Here is a 26933-nt window from a genome sequence, read left to right as displayed (position 1 = left end):
AAGAAATAGTACCAACTACCAGTGGACAATGCTGGAAAGTGGGAGAGCCAGCATTATTCCGTGCGTTCTGGTTTGGGGCGTTAGGTGGCTAAGGGCACCCTCAGTGACGTCTTTTATGAGACCTCAATACAAAAAGGAGATGAGTTTTAGAAATAAATATGATCTCATTCTGGAGTTGGTATGTAGGGATCTGTGGGACATTCGGGCAGGGCGACACATTAATCTGACACTCGGAGCACAAGCTTAGGTTGGAGATACAGATTCAATAATCTTTAACAAGCAAGCGGCAGCTAAAACCGAAGAAAAGGGAAAGTCAATCACCCAGAGTGGAAACTATGAAAAGAGAAAACGAATGAAGAAAAGCCATACTTTGGACTATATTTTAATATTCCTGTCAACTCTCAAATACCATATTCAGAAATAATCTACTTAACATCCTATCAACGTGTACTAAAACTGAGTTATAAACACTAAGCAGCAAAAAGTATTTTACTTTGCATTTTCACTTCCCAGATTTTAAAAAAAGTATATGAAGGTAAATTACTTGAAATGACATATTTCAGAAAACTACGAAATCCACATTTATTTTTATTTTTCTTTCTTTTTTTTTAATTAGTTGGAGGCTAATTATTTTACAATATTGTAGTGGGTTTTGTCATACATTGACATGAATCAGCCATGGAGCACATTTATTTTTCTTAAAAAAGGAAACCACATGGTAAATAAACGACAGCACTCATGATGTATAATTATCCAAAATATTCATAACTGTAAACTCATATTTTGGAGCAGCCAACATTTTGAAGTCAATCAGAAGAGTAGTGATAACAGTTTAGAACAAATGATTTAAAAATCACATTGTTCTGAGACTATCATTTATAAATTAAAGAATGAGAATGGGAAAGGGTGCAATGCAGAAAGCCTTATTCTAGTTTACTAATTATATGGCTTCTATCTCTCTGCTAAGAAAGTATTTCTGATTTCTGAATATATAATGCCCTAAATCTCGCTCTTTGGAACTTTAACAAGATGAATTTCCTACCTTTCAGTCAAAACAAATGTATAAACATTTTATGAACAGGGCCTCAGTAAATGGTAAAATTAACAAATCAATATTTAGTCTCAGACAAGACGTGCTTTTCAGCTCTATGTTAATATACTAGAAATGTTGCTTTGTTCTGTGAATCTATGTTAAGGTATCAGTTTTATGTTGATAACTTCAAAAAGCTAAACGGAACCACACAAACTTCATAATACACAAGTACATAATAACTGTTTATATTATGAACACTAATTATATTTGCAGTCTTAATATCATACTAGTTGTAAAAAAAGAATAAATTGTAAAAGAACATTTAAAGAATATGTCCTGATTTCCTTCCCTTATGGGAGATAATCTCTTGCTCTAACTTTAGAATAACAAGTTTGCCTTCTAGGTAATAAGACAGAATAGTTGGCAAACATCAGGCTCATGCTTGCAATCATAAGCCATAAAGGTGGGCTGTGACATCATCTCCCATTTCAAAAGAAAAGATGCCAAAGTTCAGCGCGTCTGAGACTGGGAGGCAGGTTGGGGTGGTGCTCAAGTTCACACGTGGGCTCTGGAATGAGGCAGGACACATTCTCAGTCCCTTGAACATGAACTGCCCTGAGCACGCTTCCTCATCTATCTGGACAAATAACCAGAATACACTTCAAAGAAATGCTGGTAGAATCAAGAATAAAGAGGTTGGTACAAAGTTAACAACTTGATACTACTTTCAAGTTCTCTAACCTTTCTCTATTTTTTCTTTATTCCACAGCATTTCTCATCTTTTTTATATAAATTAAATTTTACAAAAAAATACAACAAATAGAGTCAACATGCCCATCCGAATTTATGTATCATCGCTGTGTCTGTTGTGAGCGGCTGAATCTGCCCACTATGCTGCTGATCTAGCATCAAGGTGTCTCTTTTTGACAATGTCAGTGGCTCTTGACCCTTTATTGCCGTTATGTGGTCACTTTGTGTCCTTGTGGTATTGAACAAAGGGTAGGACGCTGCAGTATGACCCCCAGGAGAATATAGTCAATTTCTTAAAGGGATCCATGCAGGTTTGTGAATGAAACCCGTCCAAAATTCTTTTTAACCTGATATTAAGGGAGGATGTTTTAAAATACAACATTTAGGGGATATATCTCTTCATTCTCACTCAGAATGTTATCCTTTACCTCAATGAAAACCACATAAAAATAAACAACAAACACACCCAAAAGGTCTACATTAAAAAAATAGATTATGATTTGTCTAAAAATGTATATACATCAGTTTTTAATGAGATTTGCTCCATTAATATAATTATTACCTATTAATATTACAGTGAAAATAAGAACGTGCTATTTACAAATATTGATTTTATATATATATATACATTTGAATATCAAAAATAAAAGTATACATACAAAAGCAAATGCACAGGTATAGAATATGTCTATGACTCTAAAATTATAAATAATCCAGAAATAATCTTAATGCTATTCTTTGTACTTTCAAGAAAATACAACTACTATTGTTAAAACAGATTTTAAATATACAGAGTATTGCAAAACCTGAAAGAATTCCTTTGGTGGGGGCAGGGAGTATATTCCCCAGGCATACTTTGTAATATTTTTTTAAAAATGAGATAGAATAGAATGAGATACTAATAGAAATAAATGGAAAAAAAAAGAAGAAAAAAAAATAAAAAAAATAAAAATGAGAAATAGGTTTTAATATTTTTTCTACATAAAACAATATTAATCTAATATTGTTAATATTAGATATTATTAATATAATATGGCTTTGCTATGTAATTTAAGACATTTGGTTAAAGCAAAGAGTCTGATAAACCTTAGGCTGGAATGCTAAGTAAAACTGAGGTTATGTGTTGACCAAGGCACTACTGGCATTACTTTGTGGAGCCGATCAATAGATATTAGCTTTAAAAAGAGAGATTTAGAAAGAAGCTGCAGCATATTTTTGAAATGACAGGGTGAAGGTTTAAATTGTCTCAATCAAGGCTCAATTTTTTCTTCCCAGTTTTTCCAGCTGTTCTCTTCCAGTTAAGACTCTTCATTTCAAATAAATTTAATTAGTTCCAATTGATCATAGCCAACACTTACACAGCTTTATCCATGCTTCTTTACTTTTATACAGCAAACACTAACAAAGACTGCCAAGCTCGGATCAAGGGTTGCAAGACAATATTCATACCTCATTCGCTCTCACCCAGAAGAAAAATTTCAGCTATGAAATTCTGCCTATAGCAAAAGCACTAAATTATACTGCATATTTGAATTGTTATCTTCGTTAGCTGTTGAATTCAGTTAACTGGAGAATTCAGCCCCAGATTACCACAAAAATAAAATTAATACAGCTATGCAGATTAGCCTAGCTACAGCAGTCAAATAAGAATTCATTCAAAATATAGGCAAATATAACTGTCATGATATAATTTCTATTTTATGAGGTGACATTACGAGAGCAATTCCTTTTAAATAACCAGGGGGGAAAAATAATCAGGGGAAAAATCAGGTTTTTCAGGGTGAATAGCTGAATTGGTCAGTTTTCCCTTTTGCAGTACCTCTTGTGCTCTACAATGCTGGTTATCCTAAAATAAGATTATTCTGCTTGAAACAGGTTTCTCTCAAATGCACCTACCATATTTTTCATAATGCAATTTATATAGGATTCTAGTCAATAAAAAGAAATATGGTTTTCTTCTAAACCCTCACAAAAATCTATACCACATCTTAATCAAGTCACACAATCTAAAGATAACTTGAACGATCCACAGGCTGCAGCGTGCTGGTTGCTCTGACAACATGTTAAGGAAGCCTTTTCAGTTATTTAAATTCTTTGGATCCTGAGCATTCTTGCCTCTAGTACTCATGGCAGGAAATGAGTAAATCAACTGATAAAGCCATGCATCACGTGCATTTAATTGAACTTCTTACAGATTAAAATATAGTTTATGTAGCATTAATTGACTCTCCAAACTAGATTTTCATTTTTAAACTTCCTGATTTTTTTTAACAGTAAAATAAACACAGAGTCACGTGCCCTCATTCTGACTCGTGACTTTGGCAGAGCATAATTCATAATTTCAATGTACTGATTTAATAATACTTACTTGAGTGCTCAAAAATTCAGCTTTTCTTCCAGAACGGAAAATGAGATATTCTACTATTGCAAAGGCAACTTCTATTATTTAAACCATGACTTTTTGCAGACAAGAAAACCTTTAAAATTTGAGGTAATAACAAAACATATCTATAACATTATTTTTTTTAAAAGCAGGGGAAACGGAATACAGCAAGAACTCATTTTTTAAAGTCTACAAATTGCCTAGATGGGAGAGGAGTTTAGGGGAGAATGGATACATATAGAGGAAAGGCTGAGTACCTTCTCTGTTCACCTGAGGCTATCACAAGATTGTTAATCAGCTACACTTCAACACAAAATACAAAGTTCAAAAAAAAAAGAGAGAAAAAAATAAAAAATTTGCAAACGAAATGATGTCTTCTAGTAGCTACTGAAACAAACCTTGTAACTTACAGTATAAATGACTTTTAGCAAATCTGTAAGTTTGAGAAATACTTTACACGTATATTTAAGATGGACGATAAATTTTTTAAATCAATGAACCAATACATTAAAAAGCAAGAGCCACCACCAGCATCATCACATTTTTTGCTAAAAACGAGATATTCCTTGAAAGTCAACTACAGCAGTGGCACAGTCCATAGCTTTTTAAATACAGGCTCTGAACATTTTCTAGAGAGAACAGTAGGCTCCCTCAACTTCTTCCCAGTGAAAGAAATTTAAAAGCATTCAGGTGACAACAGTAAAGAACCTGCCACACACAGCTTTAAGAGGAAAAAATGAGGGGAAAAAAAAACCAACTTCCCTTTAGTTTTTCTTACCCCCCTTCCTTTAATGACTGTTGAAAATTTTACTGACACTTTGCAAGCATGCTCCTTTTCAAATTATTGATTAAGCTAATATTTCTTGCTTCACAATAGTTATAGATTTATTTGGTCAGATTTTATTTTTTAACCATCCACACCAAAAACAAGAGCGTATCATTCTTAATAACAATACAAATAGTATACTAGGTTGTTTTTATCCTTTGTGCACTGAAAGAAATTGAGCTGAATGCATTTGCCTATTCAGTAATCGACACTGCTCTAAGTCTATAAAAAGATAGGTTGAACATAGTGCAGTGTGTGGCTTTCCTAAATTTTACCACGTCTGATTATGTGATAAATAATACAGAGAAGAATGCTCAATACCCAAACAACGTACGTAACTTTTAAAAAAGCATTCATTTCTATCGTACAGGTAGAAAAAGTATCTATAAGTTTCCTCAGGTAGCCTATGTTGCATGTATCATGATTACAACTTCAATATTTTCAGTCTACCCTAGGGTGTGCTGCAGTCCATGGGGTCTCAAAGAGCCGGACACGAGTTGGTGACTGAACAACACTACTGTAACTGCAAACCTATCACAACACAAGAGGCGTACTCCTCTACATGTTCCAAGACTTCAGTAATGATCCCAGCCTCTAAATTAGAAGGTCCCTGGGAGATCGAACACACAGCTAGTGGGTTCATTCTTATGGCAACAATGAGCAAACCTGGACCAAATAAACAGTTCTGCTTCTTTCCACTTTAAGATCAGAAAGGGCACTAAAGGGTCTCAAAAGACTAAGCATTCCATCAACGCAAGTTTCCACCCATGTGCTTAGTCCTGCTATAAATGACCTAGAAGCATTTTCCGACATCGGACAAAGTTCATCCAGATGGCACTAAAGATGTCTGCTCTTACCAGCGGTGATGTCATCATCCACAAGGTCGTGCTCCTCCTCTTGGACTTTGGCTTCTGGGCCGCAGGCATCAGGAGCAGTGGTGAGGGTCTGCAGGGCTTCTGCTGAGACTCCCGCTAAAACAAAGGAGAAGAACAAGAGCTAGCTTGTAAAAACTAAAAGAGAAGTGGACCAAAGCTCTTAAAGCGGTTTAATTTACTTACTGGATGAACATGCAGTATGTTAAAAAAAAAAAAAATACAATATATTCACCCAAATTAGGAAGAGGCAGAAAGTAATGAACCAAATATTCATGTCTGCTCTTTACAGCTTTATATGTACATACATACATGGATGCAAACCATATTACTTTTAACCAAGATCTGGGAACAAAAAACTGAAGTTGTATAGTTTCACTTGCTTCCTTTCAACATGTTTACTAGTTATTTTAGTAGATTTAGACACAGTTATGCCTGGGCTTCCCTGGTGGCTCAGAGGGTAAAGCGTCTACCCGCAATGCAGGAGACCTGGGTTCAATCCCTGGGTCGGGAAGATCCCCTGTAGCAGGACATGGCAACCCACTCCAGTATTCTTGCCTGGAGAATCCCATGGCCGGTGCAGCCTGGTGGGCTATATCTATAGTCCATGGGGTCACAGAGAGTCAGACACAACTGAGCAACTTCACTCATGCCTTAAAAAAAATGAGAAAACCTAGAAAGTGAAAGACTGTTTTAAAAGTTTGCTTCTCTTTAATATTAGTTTGCTTGTAATTTGAGGGATGGGAAGAGTGATGATGACAAAAGAAGGATTTGGGTTCTGGGTCTTTGAAAGAGACCTTAAATGCATTGCCCCAAGGGTATAACAGGCGGCACTAATGGTAAAGAACCTGCCTGTCGATGCAAGATGCAGGATACAAAAGATATGCAGGTTCGATCCTTGTATTGGGAAGATCCCCTAGAGAAGGAAATGGCAACCCACTCCAGTACTCTTGCCTGGAGCATTCCACGGACAGGGGCGTCCGGCAGGCTACAGTCTCTGTGGTCGCACAGAGCTGGACACGACTGAAGTGACTGAGCACCCATGGAAGAATCAGATACACGGCCCGACAATCACTGAGCTGAAAGAAGCTAGCTGAGAGCAGAGAACCAGAGGAGGGCGCCAAACTTCCCTTCTCCAAAACACCTGAGAACTGGGAAGACCTGCCTACAAATGTCTTCTCCTTACTCACCTATTTTCCCATTCGAGATAAAACACAGATGTCCCCCACTATCTGGAAGCAGTGCATTGCTATGACAACAAAAGAGCGATACATGTTCACAGAATCACATGATATTGAGTACAATCACTGTGAAGTCCTCCATGTATCTGTGGTTCCTCCTTATCTGTGGATATTCAACCAACAATGTGGGTTGGCTCATGTAATACTGTAGTAGTCACTAGTGAGAAATAACCACATATAAGTGGATCCGCTCAGTTCAAACCAAGGTTGTTCAAGGGTCAACATATAAATGAAAATAAAACTACGGATCAGTAACTCTCATGAATCTAGACTCAAAAATCCTTAACAAAATGTAATCAAGTAGAATTCAACAACATATAAAAAGAGTTATATACCATGAGCAAGTGAGATTTATTCAGTTGGTAAGCAAGCCTGGTTCTATATTCAAAAACTCAGTGCTATCCAAAATTTTAAGATGAAAGAAGAAACAATCATATGATCATGTCAATAATTAGATAAAATTTGACATCATGATTTTAAAAACTCTCAGAAAAACAGAAATAGAGGAAGAGAGGGCAACTCGTTCAACTTAATAAAGAGCACGTATTACAAATCTAACATTATATTTAATGGTGAAAGACTGAATGCTTTCCTCCTATGATCAAGAATGAAGCAAAGATGTCCACATTGTTGCTCTTATTTGACACAGCATTAGAAATTCTAGACAGTCCAACACAGTAAGAAAAGAAAACATGTATAGTTTGGAATGAAGTGATCCCATTCAAGATAAAAACAACTGTCTATGTGGAAATTTAAAGGAGTCCACAAAACAAACAAACTGGGTACAGCAAGGCTGCAGAATACCAGAAAAAGGGCTTCCCTGGGGGCTCGGTAGTAAAGAGTCCACCCGCCAACGTAGGAAACAGAGACCTGATCCCCGATCTGGGAAGATCCCACACGCCACGGAGCACCTAAGCCCATGCCACGGCCACTGATGCCTGCACGCCATACAGTCCGTGCTCCACAACAAGAGAAGCCACCGCAATGAGATGTCCAGGCAATAAATAAATACAATTAAAAAAAACATTTTAAAGATCATATTCTATACACTAGCAATGAACATGTGGACACCTAATTTTTAAAAAATTCTATTAATAATGACTCAAAAAGACTGAAATACTTAGATGCCAATTAAAAAAATATATACAGGAATTGCATGCTGATATCTACAAAACACTGATGAAACATCAAAGAGGCCTAAATAAATGAATGGAGAGACAGACCATGTTCATAAGTTGAAAGAGTCTATATAGGAAAGATGTGAAATCCTCCATGTATAGGTTTAGTGTTAACTTCTATCAAAATCCCAGCATGATTTATTGGTATATATAGACAAAATTCTTCTAAAATTATTTAGAAAAAAAAAGGAACTAGAATAGTTTTTAAAAATTGGAAAAAAATAAGGTAGGAAAAAAATCTGCCCCATTTCAAGACTTACCAAGTTGTTAAAACTGCATGGTTTTAGGTTCATGGAATAGAATAGAAAACCAGAAGACACACACAGATATGCCCAATGATATTTGACAGAGGTGCGAAGCAAATCAATGAAATGGACTGCTATAACTGGATAACCAGAGACAAAAATATGAACCCCAACCTAACACTCACACCTTTTATAAAAATTAACTCACAATGAATCATGGACTTACATGTAGAATATAGGACCATAAAAATCTTAGGAAAAAAAAAAAAAGAGAAAACCCTTGATACCGAGGCCAGACTTGACACCACAAGCACAATTCATAAAAGGAAAACCGGTAAAGTGAACTTTATTAAAATTAAAAATGTCTGGAATTTCCCTAGTGGTCCAGTGGTTAAGAATCTGCCTGCCAATGTGGGGGACACGGGTTCAATCCCTGGTCTGGGAAGATCCTACATGCTGAAGAGCAACCACGCCCATGCACTACAACTCCTGAAGCCCCCACACCTAGAACCCATGCTCCACAACAAGAGAAGCCACTGCAGGGAGAAGCCTGTGCCCCACCACTAGAGAACAGCCCCTGCTCACCACAACTAGAGAAAGCAAATCGAGGAGGCAGAAAGTACATTTGTGGTTGCTTAGGACTGGGAGAGAGCTTCTGTGGTGGTTCGGCGGTAAAGAATCCCCCGGCCAATGCAAGGGACATAAGAGACGCAAGTTCAATCCCTGGGTCGGGAAGATGCCCTAGAGAAGGAAATGGCAACCCACTCCAGTATTCCTGCCTGAGAAATCCCACGGGCAGAGGAGCCTGGCGGGCTACCGTCCATGGGGTTGCAAAGAGTTAGACATGACTGAGCAGCTAAACAACACCTACAAAGGGCTGGGAGGATGGGGGCAAATGAGGAGTTAAACTAATGAGTCTTTGGTTTCTTTTTGTGTGATGAAGATGTTCTGAAATTGATTACAGTGATGGTTGCACAATTCTGTGAATACTTTAAAAAGAAAAACACTGGATGGTACAGTTGTAAGTGTGAATTCGATGGCATGTGAATTATATCTCAAAGACGTGTTTTAAAAAGTGTGCTTTTCTACTATCCCAGATCAATGAAGAACGCCACCGCCCTTTCCGTGGACTCTTTTGGTATGGTCTCTGCCGTGAGGAAAACAGGGAGAAAAGAACCACACAGAACATTTATGCAATAAGAGAACAAACTCCACCATGGATGGTTTTCTCGTGTCAGGAAGGCTAATGCTCCACTTTTTTAATTTAAAAAATTAAACTATATTCCTCATTTTGACCATGCTTGTAACTCATTCTGTTATTTCTTACAGTCAAATTTTCTGGGTTATTTTGTTACCAATCAATTAAAAAAAAAAAAAAAAGATTGATTTGGATAATTCAAAATTCTACATATTTCATTTTTTTAAGGATCAGCTAAATATCTAAACTTCAGTCAAATGGGGGTAATGGAATGATAACAAAATACCTGAGAGTCCAAACTGTTGTTGGAAGGTAAGAGACACTGATGATGCAAAGACCAAATTACTACAATCAGCTCTCAAATACAAACAGCACAGATGATTTAAAACAATTTTAATGAGTTTGTTTTAAGGAAATAATAGAATTTTCTCCTTTTGAACTTTTGGACCATAAAGTTATGGTAAAAGATGAGCAAAACCCATTACTGAACCTTTTTAAGCATGGTAATCATTACCTACAAAAAAAGGGAGGGGGGAATAATAATATTTAAAAAAATTCCCAAAACATAGGTATTTGTAATCTCCACAGTATTTAGTGACACTTTTTTTACATTACTATCTTATGATAATTGGAGACATTCTTCATAAGGTAAAATTATAGGGCAGAAATCAAATCAGTGATTGCCAGAGGCTAGGGCTATGGTGGGAGGACTGACTATAAAATGGTCTAAGCAAATATTTACAATAATGAAAATAACGAATATCTTAATTGTGAGAGTGGAAATATAACTATCCACATTTGCCTAAAATTCACAGAACTGTACACTAAAAAGAGTGAACTTTACCATATATAAATTATACCTCAATAAACCTAACTTTAAAAAAAAGGTACAATAGAAGGTACTACATCACTGTCACTAAACAGAATTGAGGTTGTATCAGAATACAATGCTATTTTCAATGAAGTACAAAGACCAGAAAAAAAATGTATTCCTTTCTTCCTGGTATTAAAAAGCTAAACTTTTTGAAACATAAAACTCATTTCATCACTATCCATTATCAGTAAGATGATGAAAATATTCCTGAGAAATACTAGGATAACCACATCGAAGCTTCAGCTTCTTGCATATTTATATTATGTAACATTATAAGTACTGTCAATTAATTATATGGCGGTACTTTGCCATTTTTTTATGTACTTGCTGTAGGTGATCTTATTTGTCAAACTATGCCATAAAATCTAAGACACTCACTTTCTGAATCTCTTCAAAATATCTGGCAGTAAAGAACATCTCATAAAGATTCAATAAATACATTGAGAATAGAACTCAATACCTTCAATCCCATGACACAAATTATGCTATTTAAATATACTATAAAATAATAGTAAGCATGCTTTGGTGAAAAAGATAAAAAAAAAAAAAAGACAAAACATTAGTGGGAAAATGTGAGGCATTTAAAAAACCAAATCCAGATTCACAAAATTAAAAAGATGAATGTACATTATGCTGGACAATAGGCATCTATAAACGGGTTCTGCACTGTGAATCAGAAGGAAAATATGGGATGGAGCAGAAAAGTGGTGTAAGTTTGGACACAGCAGAGGAAGGCAGGAGGCTGGGCTGTGGCAACAGCAGAAATAAAAAACAGAGAACAGGGAAGACTGGGATATCGTCACACCGTCTAGACAAAAGTACTCGGACCACTACTCGTGAGAGATGTATACAGACAACTTTCTCGTTTGTATGCAATATTTGTAATCACTTTAGAAAAACATTTTCAATGTAAATGTGGAAACACAGTTTTCAAAATCAATGAAATGAAACTGCACTCGCCTCTACTCACCTGCAAAATCAGGGACAGTATTATCTTTCAAAAGCTTATAAAGTACCTTTATAAACATTTCTTCCTATTGCTTAATATCTGAGTAATGACTAATGAGGTGAACTCTGAAGACTTCAGTGTCATGTGATTAAATGAACAAAGATTAAATAGTAAATTTTAATAGAATAAAATTTAAAGCACAGCGCTGTGACCAATATTGCAATATAAAACCATTTAAGTTCATTATAATATTATTTTTCTATTGAAGATTAGATGAAAGTGAGACACAATATTCTTGGACTCAGAAAGAAAAATATATACCATAATATTTACAAATATTAACACTGTATTTCTCTTTCCCATTGTAATACAGATTTCCACTGAGATTGAAAAATGGATCTAAAAGAAGAGCAGGTATTTTTTTTGTCTCATCAGCCTTCCCCAACTGCGGTTTCCCAGTGCTCCAATTAAAGTACACAAGGCAGGAATCTGACGCGTAGCTTTACTTTGAATAAAGTAAAATTTCACAGTCAGGAAGGGAGGAGGTGCGTATCTCGAGTTTATTTTCAGGCAGCAGGCTTGAATTTATTGGAAGCAGACCTCCGCGGTGAGTGACCACACGGCTCTGCATTCCCCACGATCCTTATGACAGACAGACGGCCTGCCTCGCATTAATTCACTTCACACCACGTCTATCGATCCACAGCCGGCTCCCTGGTCTCTCCGCACACACTGCCTGTCTGGCCGCCTACATCCGCATCAGCACAGACACACAAAGGCCGGAGAAAGATAACCTTTCGCTTCCATTAAAGACGCAGCGTCCACTTTTCCTTCCCCAGTAGCACCAAAAATACAAAATATGGCAGTGCAGACGTCTCAGACAAAAGACTTCCTATAACAAACGGTAGAGATATTCACCCCTAATTCTAAACAGAGATCATTTCAATTTAGTTAGTTTAATTTAATAAACAAGTTAGTTTATTAAAGGCCACAAAGCAATTAGAGAAAAGTACAGTTAAAAATAAACAAAATGGCTTCAAGTCTGAATAAGAATACAATAATCATTTGGTAACATAGGTTTTGATAGTTATTTTTAATGAAATGACATACATTTTTTCCCAAGTTACCTTCTTTTTAGAAAACTGTTCTGACATGAAATGTGATTATAAACAATTCTGAAAGCAACAGAGACATTTATTGAAATATACACAAGGAACAGAAAACACAATTAGGAAGGATACTGTATCACCAGAATATTAACCTAAGTGGATAAAGCTTTATTATTCCTCTTTCCCAACAAAAACCTAAAAATGATCCCTGGTAAAAATTACACCAAATACTTTTAATTCATTGCATGCACTTTTTCAAAGATTTCTGTTTGATTTACAGGCTATGAGCTGACTCAACACCAATTTTGGTTTCAGAGCACACAATAAAATGAACATTTATTTTTCAGCCTGTAACATGTTGAGAAACAAAGGCAAATCTCTCTCAACACAAAACTGTACTAAAACATAAAGTTAAAATAACAACCCCTAACCCAAATTATTCACCTCAGAACTGGGCAAAATACATCCTCCTGGATCAGAAAGTACCTTTGAAGCCATTTATGACTTTGGCTGTTTTTTGCTGTTGCTAGGGTTACCCAGGCAGAAGTTACACCATCAGTAACAAAAAAGGCGCAATAAACATAGTACACTAAGCATGCTGTTCTTTATACTCGTAACAAATTGCCTTAGAAATTAAGCGAAGGCAAACTGATAAAGGCTGTTAAAGCTAAAGATCTCTGTGACACAGCCAGTGAAGATGCGGGCAGATCTGAGAGGTCTCAGAAGAAAGAGGCTGGCACTGCCCGTCTGAGCAAGAAGCAGAGCCACGAGGGTGAAGAAGACGGGTAACCATGCCAAGTTCTCTCATTAACTTCAACGGCCACAGAGCACCCAGGCCGCTGCATACCGAACCCCTGCCAGGAACTAGCTGTATCAGGTGCTGGGGACACAAAGGTGAAAGACACGCCCTTCGCTTCCAAGAAGCTCCCGTGTGAGGTGAGGCCACCGAGGTTCGTGAACGAGATATAAATAAGCACGAGACGTAATTTGATTTGTGTTTTAGAAAGATCTCTCCCAGGGCTGCTCTGGTGGCTCAACGGTAAAGAATGCATCTACCAGTGTTGGAGACACGGGTTCGATCCCGGATCCGGGAAGATCCCACACGCCGCAGAACAACTAAGCCCGAGTACCACGACTACTGAGCCCGCCCTAGAGCCCGAGAGCCGCCACTGCTGAGTCCACCCTAGAGCCTGTGCTCCACAATGAGCAGCCACCGCAGCTAGAGATCAGCTCCTGCCTGCCACAACGAGGGACAGCCCGCACAGCAAGGAAGACCCGGCATCGCCAAAATGAATGAATGAATGAATGAACTCAGTGCTCTCTCCTGGAGCAAGGTGAAGAATGATCTGGAAGGACTCAGAAGCAGATATTGCAATAAGGCCAGGGCAAACCTTCCTAAGGTAGCAAACCTTACCACTTGGAGCCCGGCGAGCTCCCTAGAACTGCCAGGAGGAAAGCGGAGGCCTCCGAGCTCCCAGCCTTGACCTTTTACCTGCGAGGCTGTGGGCACGAGCACACTGCGTTCAAGTGTTGCTTCGAAGAAAGGATACCGCTTTGTTCCACATGTTTGAAAACCACCCATCTCTTAACTTTAGAAAATAAAGACAGCATAAATGGGGAAACAATCAAGAGTTATTTTTATGGCGGGAGGAGGACTGAACACAGGGACGGACAAGGAGGGAGGGTCTTCTGCCTTTTCTGGAATGATGGTTACGCTAGCTGGTGGTGGTGCGGGTGTTCAGTCACTAAGGCGTGTCCGACTCTGCGACTCCATGGACTGCAGCACGCTACGCTAGGTAAAGGGGCTAAAAATGAAAAGGAGAAGATGCAAGGACTTCAGAGAAACTTAAGAGCTGTGTGGAAAATACAAATTTGCAAGTGAAAATACAGTGAGCATTTTCTGAAAGAAAAAATCAGTTAAAGTCTGCTTGGGATGGAGTGAAGAAGAGAGCCTATGTCAAAGAGAGCCTCACAGAAAGGAAACAGATGAGCTGCATCTTAGAGCATGCGTGAGAATTTATATGGAATGACATATAAGAAGTGGAAAAAAAATATTCCAGGTCAACAGGACAATATGCTAAATGACCCTGATGTATCTACAGAAGTGGGTAGCAGAAGAACAGGTGTGTAGAGAGGCAAGTGAGTGAGTAATAATCACTCAGTCGTGTCTGATTCTCTGCGACCCCATGGACTGTAGTCCGCCAGGCTCCTCTGTCCATGGGGATTCTCCGGGCAGGAACACTGGAGTGGGTTGCCATTTCCTTCTCCAAATGAGGAGGCAAAAAAGAGGTTAAAAGAACAGTTCTGATCAGAGTCCTAAAGACAATGAGAAGCAGGGGGCTAACAGAAAACACGAAAACAGGAGAGGAACATGTTTTTGTTCTTTAAGGCTCCACTTGGGGAGAACAGGGCCACAGGTGGTAAATACAATCACAAGACCGCTGGGATTGGTGGCCATGCAACAACAGTCAGCAAGAACTTTAAGACGTGAGGTTTTAGGGTAAGTAAGGGTAACCCTTCAACTTCTCTTTCTCATCATCAGCATAGATGGTCAGTTTGTGAAGGGCAGAAGGAGCTGTCTGAAGACAATTATGATGGCAGAGAGTTTGATCTATACTTGCAGACAGTCCCAAAATGGCAACCAATGAAAAGCGACAGCTTCTGGTAATTCAGCCAAGCTGCCGTGTATCCTGGTATGTAACTCAGTGAAAACAAGACATGAGAGAGGGGTACATTATCTGTTCAATTCAATATTGGATGCAAGTGGTATAGCCTTAGCACAGCACCTGAGATATAACACGTGCTCAGTAAATAGCATCATTAGCATCATTATCATTGCTTTTATTGTTACTAATTTTGGCTTACTTTATTAAATTATTTCCTTCTCTAGAAGTGCTTTATTACCTTCAGTATCCAACACTCAACTTTTTTTCTACTTGATGAATTCGTCTTTTTTATAACATTTATTAAGCATTGCCTTCCTCTTTTTAGAACGATATTTGCAGACACCTTAGGATCTCTGTTTATAAACAGAAGCCACTTGAAGCCAGAAACAGAATAAATATTTACGTTTCAAAGAACCAACTTATCTTATGATTAGTTCTATTACTGTCAATCATACACACACACACACACACAGGAAAGCTTTTGACTTCTTAATCTCTTAACGCACAATGAATAACTGATTTGAAATACATGGGGCTCTTGTTTTAAGATTATTCTAGTAGATGACACATTTAATTGGCAGTAATACATTATAAGATCACACTAAAGGCATTTGTGATATTCTAATAATTGCTCACAGTAATTAACTTAGATAAATATTATGATGTGCTCTGACTTCATTATTTGAGAATGTTAAGTTCTATATAGATAACAAGAAAAACATTTGGATGGATGAAAGCCATAAGAAGTGTTAAGTATAGATGATAAATAAACAAGAGTTTGTGAGACGAGAGGCAAAACTCATGAGGTATATAAGTATGGATAGTAAGTTAATGACCTAGAAGACATGCTTTATGTTAAAAAGAATGAAGCAAGCAAGAATGCTACTTACAAACAGAAACAAATGGAAAGACCAAGTCATCACATAAATGGGAAGCTGTAACACTTCTCAAAGAAAATATCTGCAAGAACTTAGGTTTGCCAATGAGTGTCTAGAGGACTAAAAGCATGAGTCATGAAATAAATGACAGATAATTGGGCTTTATCAAAATTTAAAACTTCTGTAAATGATGTTCAGAAAATGAAAGACAAATTTAAAGATTGGAGAAAAATATTTGAAAAGATTACACATCTGTTAAAGGATGTGTGTATATATAAGGAACCCTTAAGACCCAACAATAAGAAAACAATCAATCTAAAAGGAAAAAAAAAAATGGGCAAAAGACTCAAACATGCATCTCACTAAAGAGGATTTATGGATTGCAAGCAATCATGTGAAAACATGTTCAATGTCGCTAGTCATTGACATGACATGCTTAGTTGCTCAGCCATGTCCGATTCTTTGGGACTGTAGCCCACCAGGCTCCTCTGTCCATGGAATTCTCCAGGCAAGAATACTGGAGTGGGTAGCCATTCCTTCTCCAAGGGATCTTCCCAATCCAGGGATCGAACCCAGGTCTCCTGCATTGCAGGTGGATCCTTTACCATCTGAGTCACCAAGAAAACCCACTCACTAGTCATCAGGGAAGTACAAATTAAAATCACAATGAGATATCACTACATACGTCTTAGAATGCCTAAAATAAAAAAAAAAATTAATTAAAAAAAAAAAAAAGCCTAACTATATTGTGCTGGCAGTGATACAGAGCAGCAGTAAATAATAATACAATTTACTGCTAATAAGAATGTAAAATGCTGCAGTTACTTTGGAAAATAGTTTGGCAGGGTTTACTTTTATATGACATTCACATTTATCAAATGATCTAGCAATTCCAATCCTAGATGTTTACCCAATTATGTCTATACGAAATCCTAAACATGAATAGTTATGCAGCTTATTCATAATCACTCAAACCTGGAAACAACCCATATCTGTAAACAGGTGAGAAGATAAAAGAACTTTGGCACAGCCATATAATGGAACACTACTTAGCAATAAAAAGAAGTGAAATATTGAGTCATGCAGTAGTTTGGATGAACTTTAAATACACTTTGCTGAGTGAAAGACACCAAACCCAAAATGCTACATGTTGTATAATTCCTATTTATACAGAATTTTGGTAAAGGCAAAAACTGCAAGGAGAGAAAGAAAACTGGTGGTTGCCAAGGATTGGTGGGGGTGGGATTGATTACCAAGGAACTAAAAAGGAAATTTTCAAGGTGGTTGAAATATTCTTATGGTACTGTGATAGCAGATATCTGAACCTATTCATCGGTTAAAACTCAAAAAACCTACATACCCAAAGAGTAAACTCTGTTGCTTGTAAATTTAAAAAATGATCATTACAAATGTACCAGAATGCCAGGGGACCTGGAATAAACTGCAGACTGTCACACTGTAAGTGCGACACTGTGAGTGTAGGCATAACAACACCGAAGGGTGTGAAGAACAACAGGAGCTGACACTACGCAGCTGTGCAGAGCGGGCCTCAGCCCTGCTCGCTGTAAAAGCTAAGGACAGAAAGAATCGTGCGCAAACACTGCGTTCTGGTTGGTAAACTGGTTTTTCCACAGAGGGATGGGTCAGCAACTTTTAAACTACTTTTTCATGTCTCCTAGGGTTGGAAAAAACAAGCAGATCTATCACAGATAAGAAGAATCAGATTTCTCACACTCAGAGAAAGAAATTACAAATATGCAAAGAGGAAGACTAGGCTGAATCCTGTCATAGTGGATTAAAAAGGATATGTCAGTATCAACCCATATCCACTTTAATAATATAGAGAGAAATAGGCAGATACAGAAACACTAATCATAGATATGTGGGTATACAAGAGTGAGTATACACATGTACTTCCTACTTCTATCCAAAACGAGGAAGGAGAAGCAGTGAAATCCCAGTAGCAACAAACAGAACTGGTACCCAGGTCTTAGTTCCTCATCCCTCCATTAAAGGCAGCCAGGCTGCCTGGAGAAATGACCGATTCTAAGACTTGGGTAGGGGAAAAACGAGATGAGTGAGGAGCATGTTCTACGATAGACAATAAGATGGTGCTTAAATAAACCAGTGGGACCATATCAAAATAAGACTGGGATCAACTTAAAAGAGCTCCCTATGGTCAATACTGAGATAATTCAAGCAACAAATCGGCATTATAAAAGGTCTATTCCTCAGCTAAGTGCCTGCTAAGAGCTCGATGCTGGGTCATTTGGGGACAAAAAATAAGGTTCTGGACTTTTAGCCCCAAGGAAATCAAAGTGCAGAACTTACTACTTGTATTTATTTTTACTGAACACATATATTTATTTATTTTTATGAACACTGTTATTTCATTATCATGATATACTAATCATGTCTCAAAACTGCAATTACATATCCATTCAAGGACTATAAAGAAGTAAAATGCTAAAACTCAAAGAAAACTAAGTAAGCAGGTACATGAAACATGTTTCCTTTAGCCTGGAAATGTGACAAAATGGCATCAAATGCTGCAGACATAAACATCCATGCACCGTAATGAGCATAATGCCTCTACAGAAGGACATTGTTATTCTACTACATTACACTGATTAAATCTCACAATTCATTTCGAAGACTATTCATATCTAGCCAGTGATTTAGAGGAGGACAGAAAGTTGAATTAACTGAGACAGCAACAATCATTGCCTCTGGCAGAGCTTTTAAAGAAATAACTTGCAAACAAAGTTATAAAAAGAATGAAAAATGAGTCAGATGAATGCGAAGATAGCAAAGATACTACGATGTGCGGAGACTATAAACTTCCATTTTTTAATGAATCCCACCAAAAACAAAAATTTAAATATGTTTTTGAATTAAGCAGCCACTCTTAGATTAGAAGTCTCATTTTTCCCCCTTATTCTGGCAGCAAGTGTTGCTAGTGGTGGAGAAGAACCAGGAAAGGAATTACAGAATTGCTGAAAATAAACTATAATAAAGAAAGATGAGAAGATTAACAAAAGTACATCAACTACTCTTGCAGAGAATGCCAACAATAAAGAACTGTGCTTTAAGGAGGCTGAATGAATGATCCCAATCCACACGGCGTCACAAGAATCTGGGATATCTAATTTTGCAACCCTTGCTCCCCCACCACTAACTTCCCCTGCAGTGTTCCACAGCACATCTTTAGTATATGTTCAATTCTTTCAACATAAATAGGTATATAGCCACATTACCAGGATAGCTCACATATTCTTTTCAAATGCTACTTACTTATGATAATAACAGTGGCAAAAGCTAAATAGAATATATAAAAATAAAAAATGTATGATATGTACCAAGTACTTTTCAAAGAAGTGTTTTATTAAATGTTATATAAAACATATATACAAAAACTGTATTATAAATAATTGTGTTTTAAACTCTTTTATAACTTCCAGAGCACCTAAAATAGTGCCAGAAATATTGTAATAATTTTTTGAGTATCTGCAATGAGTATTCAAAAATCACAGTTCTGATGAATAAGGAGTTCAGTTCAGTCACTCAGTCGTGTCTGACTCTCTGTGACCACATGGACTGCAGCACACCAGGCCTCCCTGTCCACCACCAACTCCAGGAGCTTGCTCAAACTCAAGTCCATTGAGTCAGTGATGCCATCCAACCATCTCACCCTCTGTCGTCCCCTTCTCGAACTCCTGCCCCCAATCCCTCCCAGCATCAGGGTCTTTTCCAATCAGTCAGCTCTTCGCATCAGGTGGCCAAACTTGGAGTTTCAGCTTCAGCATCAGTCCTTCCAATGAACACCCAGGACTGATCTCCTTTAGGATGGACTGGTTGGGTCTCCTTGTAGTCCAAGGGACTCTCAAGAGTCTTACACCACAATTCAAAAGCATCAATTCTTCGGCACTCAGCTTTCTTTATAGTCCAACTTTCATATCCATACATGACTACTGGAAAAACCATAGCCTTGACTAGATGGACCTTTGTTGGCAAAGTAATGTCTCTTCTTTTTAATATGCTATCTAGGTTGGTCATAACTTCTCTTCCAAAGAGCAAGCATCTTTTAATTTCATGGCTGCAGTCACCATCTGCAGTGATTTTGTAGCCCCCAAAAATAAAGTCTATCACTGTTTCCATTGTTTCCCATCTATTTGCCATCAAGTGATGGGACCGGATGCCATGATCTTAGTTTTCTGAATGTTGAGCTTTAAGCCAACTTTTTCACTCTCCTCTTTTACTTTCATCAAGAGGCTCTTTAGTTCTTCTTCACTTTCTGCCATAAGGGTGGTGTCATCGGCATATCTGAGGTTATTGTTACCTCTCCCGGCAATCTTGATTCCAGCTTGAATAAGGAAGTAGAACCAAAATACCTGACATAAAGACCACAAATAAGTGGTCTCAATTAAATTTAATTAAGACACTGTTATTCTGTTCCATTTATCCTTATTTACTTACAATGCATAAAGAGAAATCTAAATTGATATAAAATTTAAATGAATTTATATAGTTCGAATTGCTCCAGCCTTTAAAAAAGCTTTAATATCACCTTCTGAACACATGTCTTTGACATTAAGCCCCGGTCATTGCCACTTACTGCGATTATCTTCCAGCTGTTGACACGTCATTGCCCTGGGCTCCACTGGGCACTTCCACAGTTCTAAACTCTGTCTGTAACAGCTCTTACCACATTGTTTTCATGCTCATTTGATCACCTGCCTTCCTAACAGAGACAATAAGCTCCATGAAGACAGGGACCACGACTATGTCAAGCATCATCATACACCCCAGGGCCCACAGTTGTGTCTGTCATTGTTGTGTAGTCACTAAGCCATGTCTGACTGTTTCAAGACCCTGTGGACTGCAGCCTACCAGGCTTCTCTGTCCATGGCATTTCCCAGGCAAGAATATTGGAGTGGGCTGCCATTTCCTTCTCCAGGGGATCTTCCTGACCCAGGGATCAAACTCACATCTCCTGCGCTGGCAGGCTTTTTTACCACTGAGCCACCCAGGAAGCCCACAGTTATGTTCAGCCCTAAATAAATAGCTGCTGAATGAGGGAGGGAAAGAGTAAGTTATAATTGTATCTCATTTTTAGAAGCAAAACACTAGTAAGTATTTTTGGTAGAAACTGCAATTTTAGAAAAATTAACATATTTCAAGTAAAACCCCACCATAGTACCAATGTAGAAATCTTTTAAAACTGGCTGAGTTTTTGTAAAAAGGATGACTTTAAAATCAATAGTCTTGAATGGACATACATAATCAGTAGATACATATGTGTGATTCAATGGTACTTCATTTTTACATGAAGCATAACTAAACTTACTCTCCAGAGTTATAAGACCACCTGAACAGGGAGAAGGGAGCGTGAGATGGTGGGGTAATAAACAAATCTTTAAGTGGAGATGGAAAAGACAGATATTCTCCCAGTGAAACCCCTCGGGGGCTGCAGCCCATGGGGTCACAAAGAATTGGACACCACTGAGCGACTAACCCTCCTATTACACAGGACCACTTTCAATTAACTTGTATAGGAAAAGCCGGAAATGATATGGGGGATTCCAGTAGCAAGGAAAACTCCCATAATTTTGACACAAAATCCGTGAACAATATGAGAAAGGGTCAATAAACTGGGTTATGAGGGGGAAAAAACACCATAAGAAAACGGTAAAAAGAAAAAATAACAAACCAGGAAATACTTGAACCATATACCATAAAGGTTTAATCAAACAATCTCATATAAAAGCGAACCAGAGATATGAACCAGTACTTTAAAAGAAATACAAGACACTCACTTATATGAAAAGATGCTAAACTCATTCTTAATAATAAAAATACAAAATAAGACAAGGACATTTCATTCTCATTTATCAGAGTCAAAACAACCCAAAACCATGACAAAATACTCTTTTGGAAATGATAGAGAGAAACCAGCCATCAAACACAATCACTGTTGAGAATGCAAAATGGTACAACCTCTATGGCAAAGAACTTGGCAATATCTAACAAAAGAGTAAGCATACATTTATCCTTGGACTCAGCAATCTCACGTCCTGGAATGTATCCAAGATACACTATCAAAAAATGAAAAGACATCTGCACAAGTCTATTTACTGCAGCCCTGTCCATGATATCAAACACTGGAAACAACCCAAATGTCCATTGCTAGGAAACCTGTTGAATAAAACATTGTCCACCCACACAATGGAACACTGCACAACGGATTTAAAAAAAACGAGGAGCATTTCAGACAATATGTTTAAAGCACATATTCTGCAGCACTCTATCTACTATGAAGCTCTATTAAGAACAGTTATTTGCTGGAGAGGTAGATAATATTTCACAGATTGCCATTCAGAACCATAAGAGTTATATAGAAACTAAAAATTGTTAAGTATGATAACAAAATTTTGGAATTTCTGTTTGTCGAGGGAAAGTCTGTCATTCTGCCCTGTATCATTGTGTGTGGGGAGTGGGAGAGAGGAGGGACTCTTGAGAGTCCCTTGGACTGCAAGGAGATCCAACCAGTCCATCCTAAAGGAAATCAGTCTTGAATAATCATTGGAAGGACTGATGTTGAAGCTGAAACTCCAGTACTTTGGCCACCTGATGCGAAGAGCTGACTCACTGGAAAAGGCCCTGATGCTGGGAAAGACTGAGGGCAGGAGGAGAAGGGGACGACAGAGGATGAGATGGTTGGATGGCATCACCAACTCGATGGGCATGAGTTTGAGTAAACTCTGGGAGTTTGTGATGGACAGGGAGGCCTGGCGTGCTGCAGTCCATGGGGTTGCAAAGAGTCGGACACGACTGAGCGACTGAACTGAACTGAGGAGGGAACCATTGGTTAGAGCAAGGGCAGTAGAGAACAGTTAACTGATTTCTGACTGTGAATCTCGTAAGACAAAAGAGCATGAGAGCTTCAGTGCACACAAAATACTTTTCCACACACATACAGATTGAAACTGCATAAAGAAACTATTTGATTTTTTTAATGTTTTATATTTTGGGACTCTGGTTAACATTTCACACATAAGTTTGTGTGAAACTTTAAACTTTAAACCTACCAAAAAGGTTTAAAAAGCACAGACCTGGGGGCTTCCCTGGTGGTTCAGTGGTAAAGAATCCACCCGCCAATGCAGGAGACACGGGTTTGATCCCTGGTCCAGAAGATCTCACATGTCGAGGAGCAACTAAGCCCGTGCTCCACAAATACTAAGCCTGTGCTGTAAAGCCCGGGAACTGCAACCGATGAGCCCCATGCTGCAAGTGCTGAAGGCCGCACGCCCAGAGCCTGTGCTCCGCAACAAGAGAAGCCGCTGCAGTGAGAGGCCCGTGCTCCGCAACAGAGAGAAGCCCTCGCTCTCCACAGGCAGAGAAAAGCCCGGGCGGCAACAAAAACCCAGGGCAGCCACAAATGAAGAGATAAATAAAATTATTAAAATATAAATATTTTTTAGAAAGCAGATTTGTTCATTCCTCTTCTTTTACATAAAGAGAAACCGTGAAATAAATAAGTGCAGAAGCTTCGTGGTGTCTCTCTGGGGTCATGGCTAATGCGTGGTGAAGCAGGAGGAGCTGCCAGACCTTCCGACAACCCCTCTTTCCATTGGCCTTCCCAGCCAACAAGTGGGCTCAGTAAATTCGTTCCTTATTCATTAGAAAAATCCTTTGGGGAAAAAAAACAACAACAGTATTTTTTGTCCTAATTAGTGTCATCTGATTGGGAAAGTACGCAGGAATGGATACAGATTCTTAGTTGAGAAGGGAATAATGTCCAGGAGAATTACCTTCTGAAACTCACCCCAACTGCCTCTCCCTCTACCTTTTGAGAATAATCTGCTTGAATCTCTTCTTTAGAGAAGTGGACAGTGATGAAATGGGACAGGAAAGGCTTCTGGTTCCAAGTGCCCATCCAAATTCTATATGGGAGAACTTGGGATGGTCTCAGAACCCCAATCATACTTTAAAATAGGTTACACCCCAGACTGTGTAGTCACTTTTAACCTTACGTAAGTACTTTAAGAAAAGCACCCTGACACTTTAGATTAAGACTATAAATGCCTACTCCTCCACCCATCTCCCAGCTTCAGAGATTAACTCCTAGTTTAGCTCCTCTGACTTCGGTATTCTTTGCTTTGAAGACTCACCCTTGCTTTAGGAGAAAAAAAAGCAAGCAAAAATCAAAACAAAATGAAACAACAAAACAAGATCTGAATAAGACCTGCTAGCCATCCATTAAAGAGTAAAGAAAAAGCCGTCTTTACATCATGCCTGAGACGGAAAAATATCTCAAAAATAGGCTGCAATTTCTGTCTCTGTATCCACAAAGTATGCCAGAACTTGTTTAATGATGTTTAATTATCAGAGGGATGTAGTTTAAATACATTTCTTAAAAAATCAGTGGGAATATTCAGTGAGACCCATCCTTCCTCTTACATTTTCCTCCCCAAAGCTGAGTGCTCTTTAGTCCATGTATACATTTCAAATGTACGTCTGTCTCATCATCCTTTCCAAGTGAAATGCAAAGTCCTTTGATAAAAATGGTTATAGCACTGACCAGAACTGCAGAAATAATTTTTTAAAACAAAAAGCAATAAAATAGGTGGTTACTTTCATCTCTAAATCAAGCAAGGAAAATCTCTTCAGGTGATGGGTAAGTTTCATAGAACAAACACAGAAAATAAGTATAGAAAAATTACAAAAATACTAAGTACTGTTACAGATGACTGGATTGGCATTTAACAGGCTGGAAGAAACCAGATCAATCTCAATCTTGCTGGGGTCAATTCGGGTGCTCAAACCAATAAAACAAATTTTTTTCTTTATGTTTGTGTTCTAGAGGTGCTAAAATATTAACCAAGTCTGCAAATGTCATGCATAGTGAAACCATTTATAAATATTAAAGCACATTTAATATACTTATTATATCAAAATCTGCTTAATAAAAAGACAGTAGATGTACTAAATCATTGGGACAATATTATTAAGAAAAATAAAATACCATTCTTCCCCAAAAAAACAGAGAACAGGAAGGAGAATTAATTAGGCAAAAAATATTTTAGCATAATTTGATCATTTTAATCCCAGAATTTACAAACAACACTAGAACAAAATCGACCATTGGCCATTACAATATAAATATTACAGGTAAAATAGGTTCATATGATTTTCTTATAATAACTTCACTGTTCTCCTTCCAAACTATAATACCTATTCTGTCTCATACAGATCATAGCAAGGCTTTGAACTAAAATACTAAAAACAATGTAATTATACATAATATCGAGTCAATATAAAGTGATAATAAAATTAGAAATATGTTGTAAAAGTGTAAACGTCTCACATCCCATCCAGGCTGGATTTGTTCATGCATATTCAATATCTTAAGATTTAAAACATCACAAGATCACCAATTTAGCTGTTTGCCCTGTAAAAGCAAGTTAAGCAGAACTCTAAGTATCGGTACTGAAATAACCTGTACTAGAATAAAGAAAATTCATACTCAAAAACTTACTAGACACTTGTTCTATTACAAAGACATGCTCCAGGATTCGCGTGCAGTGTTTTGTAAAGTACTTTATTTCCATTAGCATTACACAATTTTGTTCTTCAGCAAATCAGCAAGAGACTAATGGCACAAATCAATATCATACTCTTCACAGCAACTAAGATTAGGTCATTTATTTCGGCAAAGGCCACCAGAACCTCCGCTAAAAGTATAGCAGGCATTTCCATTTCAACACCACTTTTGTACAACAGTCTGTCACTGGTTGGCTGAGTTTTTCTTTTAGAAGTCATCTGCACAGGCTTAAGTACCTTCAACTTCTTAAAGCAGGTAGGAAGTGTACAAACTCCTCAAAGAAAGCCAGCCGTACCTCCTAAGGGCCTCGCCACTGACTAAAAACCCAGCAGAATTGTACTGAAGGGAGGAAGAACAGGAGACTGCTCAAAGAGGAAAAGGAGCGGACATGAGAAAATAGCTAAAATTATTTCAAATCCTTTCCACTCCGGAAGCTTTTCCACAGGAGCCAGTGGATAACCAGGGTTCCCTGTCCGGAATGCTTGGGAAGGAAGGAGGCAAGGAGCCCTAAGCTTGATGGAATCCCGAATTTCTCACTGTCCGCCAAGGAACAAATCATCGAATTTCCCTCTGTTCCACTCCCTGTTTTGTTTTACAAGTTGGAAAACTGTCAGCAGGCTCCCACTGACAACCTGAAACCAGACTGCTGGCTACACTGTTAGAGCCTCTTGTACAGAGGACCTGACCAAGCTTCATCCTGCGGCATGCCTAACCCCAGCCTTACTTGCTAACAGAGTTTTCTGTTTATTGCTTATTGCTTTAGCAGTAAGGTGTAAATAACCAGTCGATCCAACAATGCTTTCATTTTTAATTTACCACTTTACTACTCCAATTTCCAAAATGTGTTCAAATGATGTAGGAAAATCACCCAAAATATTAAATATTAATATTTAAATTTAAAAATTAAGTCAAAGAACTCGAGTCATAAGAAACGAAAGGATTATCCTGTATAGCTGTGACCAATTAAGAAGAAATTTCTCTGTTATTCTCTTTGGTGAGTAGCCAAATATAGATAAGTAGAACAGTTTAATGCTGTTAAATACATGATCAGTCTAAAGTACTTAAAATTAAGCTCAACAGCTCTGGCACTCTGGAAGAAGAAAGAGAAACAAATCCCTCAGGTCTCA

At 37.9% G+C, this 26933-nt stretch overlaps 1 protein-coding gene across 1 annotated transcript in view; it reads right to left on the bottom strand.

Annotated features, from left to right (window-relative positions):
• Nucleotides 1–26933, bottom strand: part of WDR7 (WD repeat domain 7) — a 327399-nt gene that overhangs the window by 191906 nt on the left and 108560 nt on the right. Inside the window, exon 13 of the mRNA XM_043443687.1 lies at nucleotides 5850–5963. Coding sequence (XP_043299622.1) covers nucleotides 5850–5963 — 114 coding nt within the window. The remainder of the gene's footprint in view (nucleotides 1–5849; nucleotides 5964–26933) is intronic.

Source organism: Cervus canadensis, chromosome 23 (assembly GCF_019320065.1).
Source record: "Cervus canadensis isolate Bull #8, Minnesota chromosome 23, ASM1932006v1, whole genome shotgun sequence".
NCBI lineage: Eukaryota > Metazoa > Chordata > Mammalia > Artiodactyla > Cervidae > Cervus > Cervus canadensis.
This window is presented reverse-complemented; position numbering and strand designations above follow the sequence as displayed.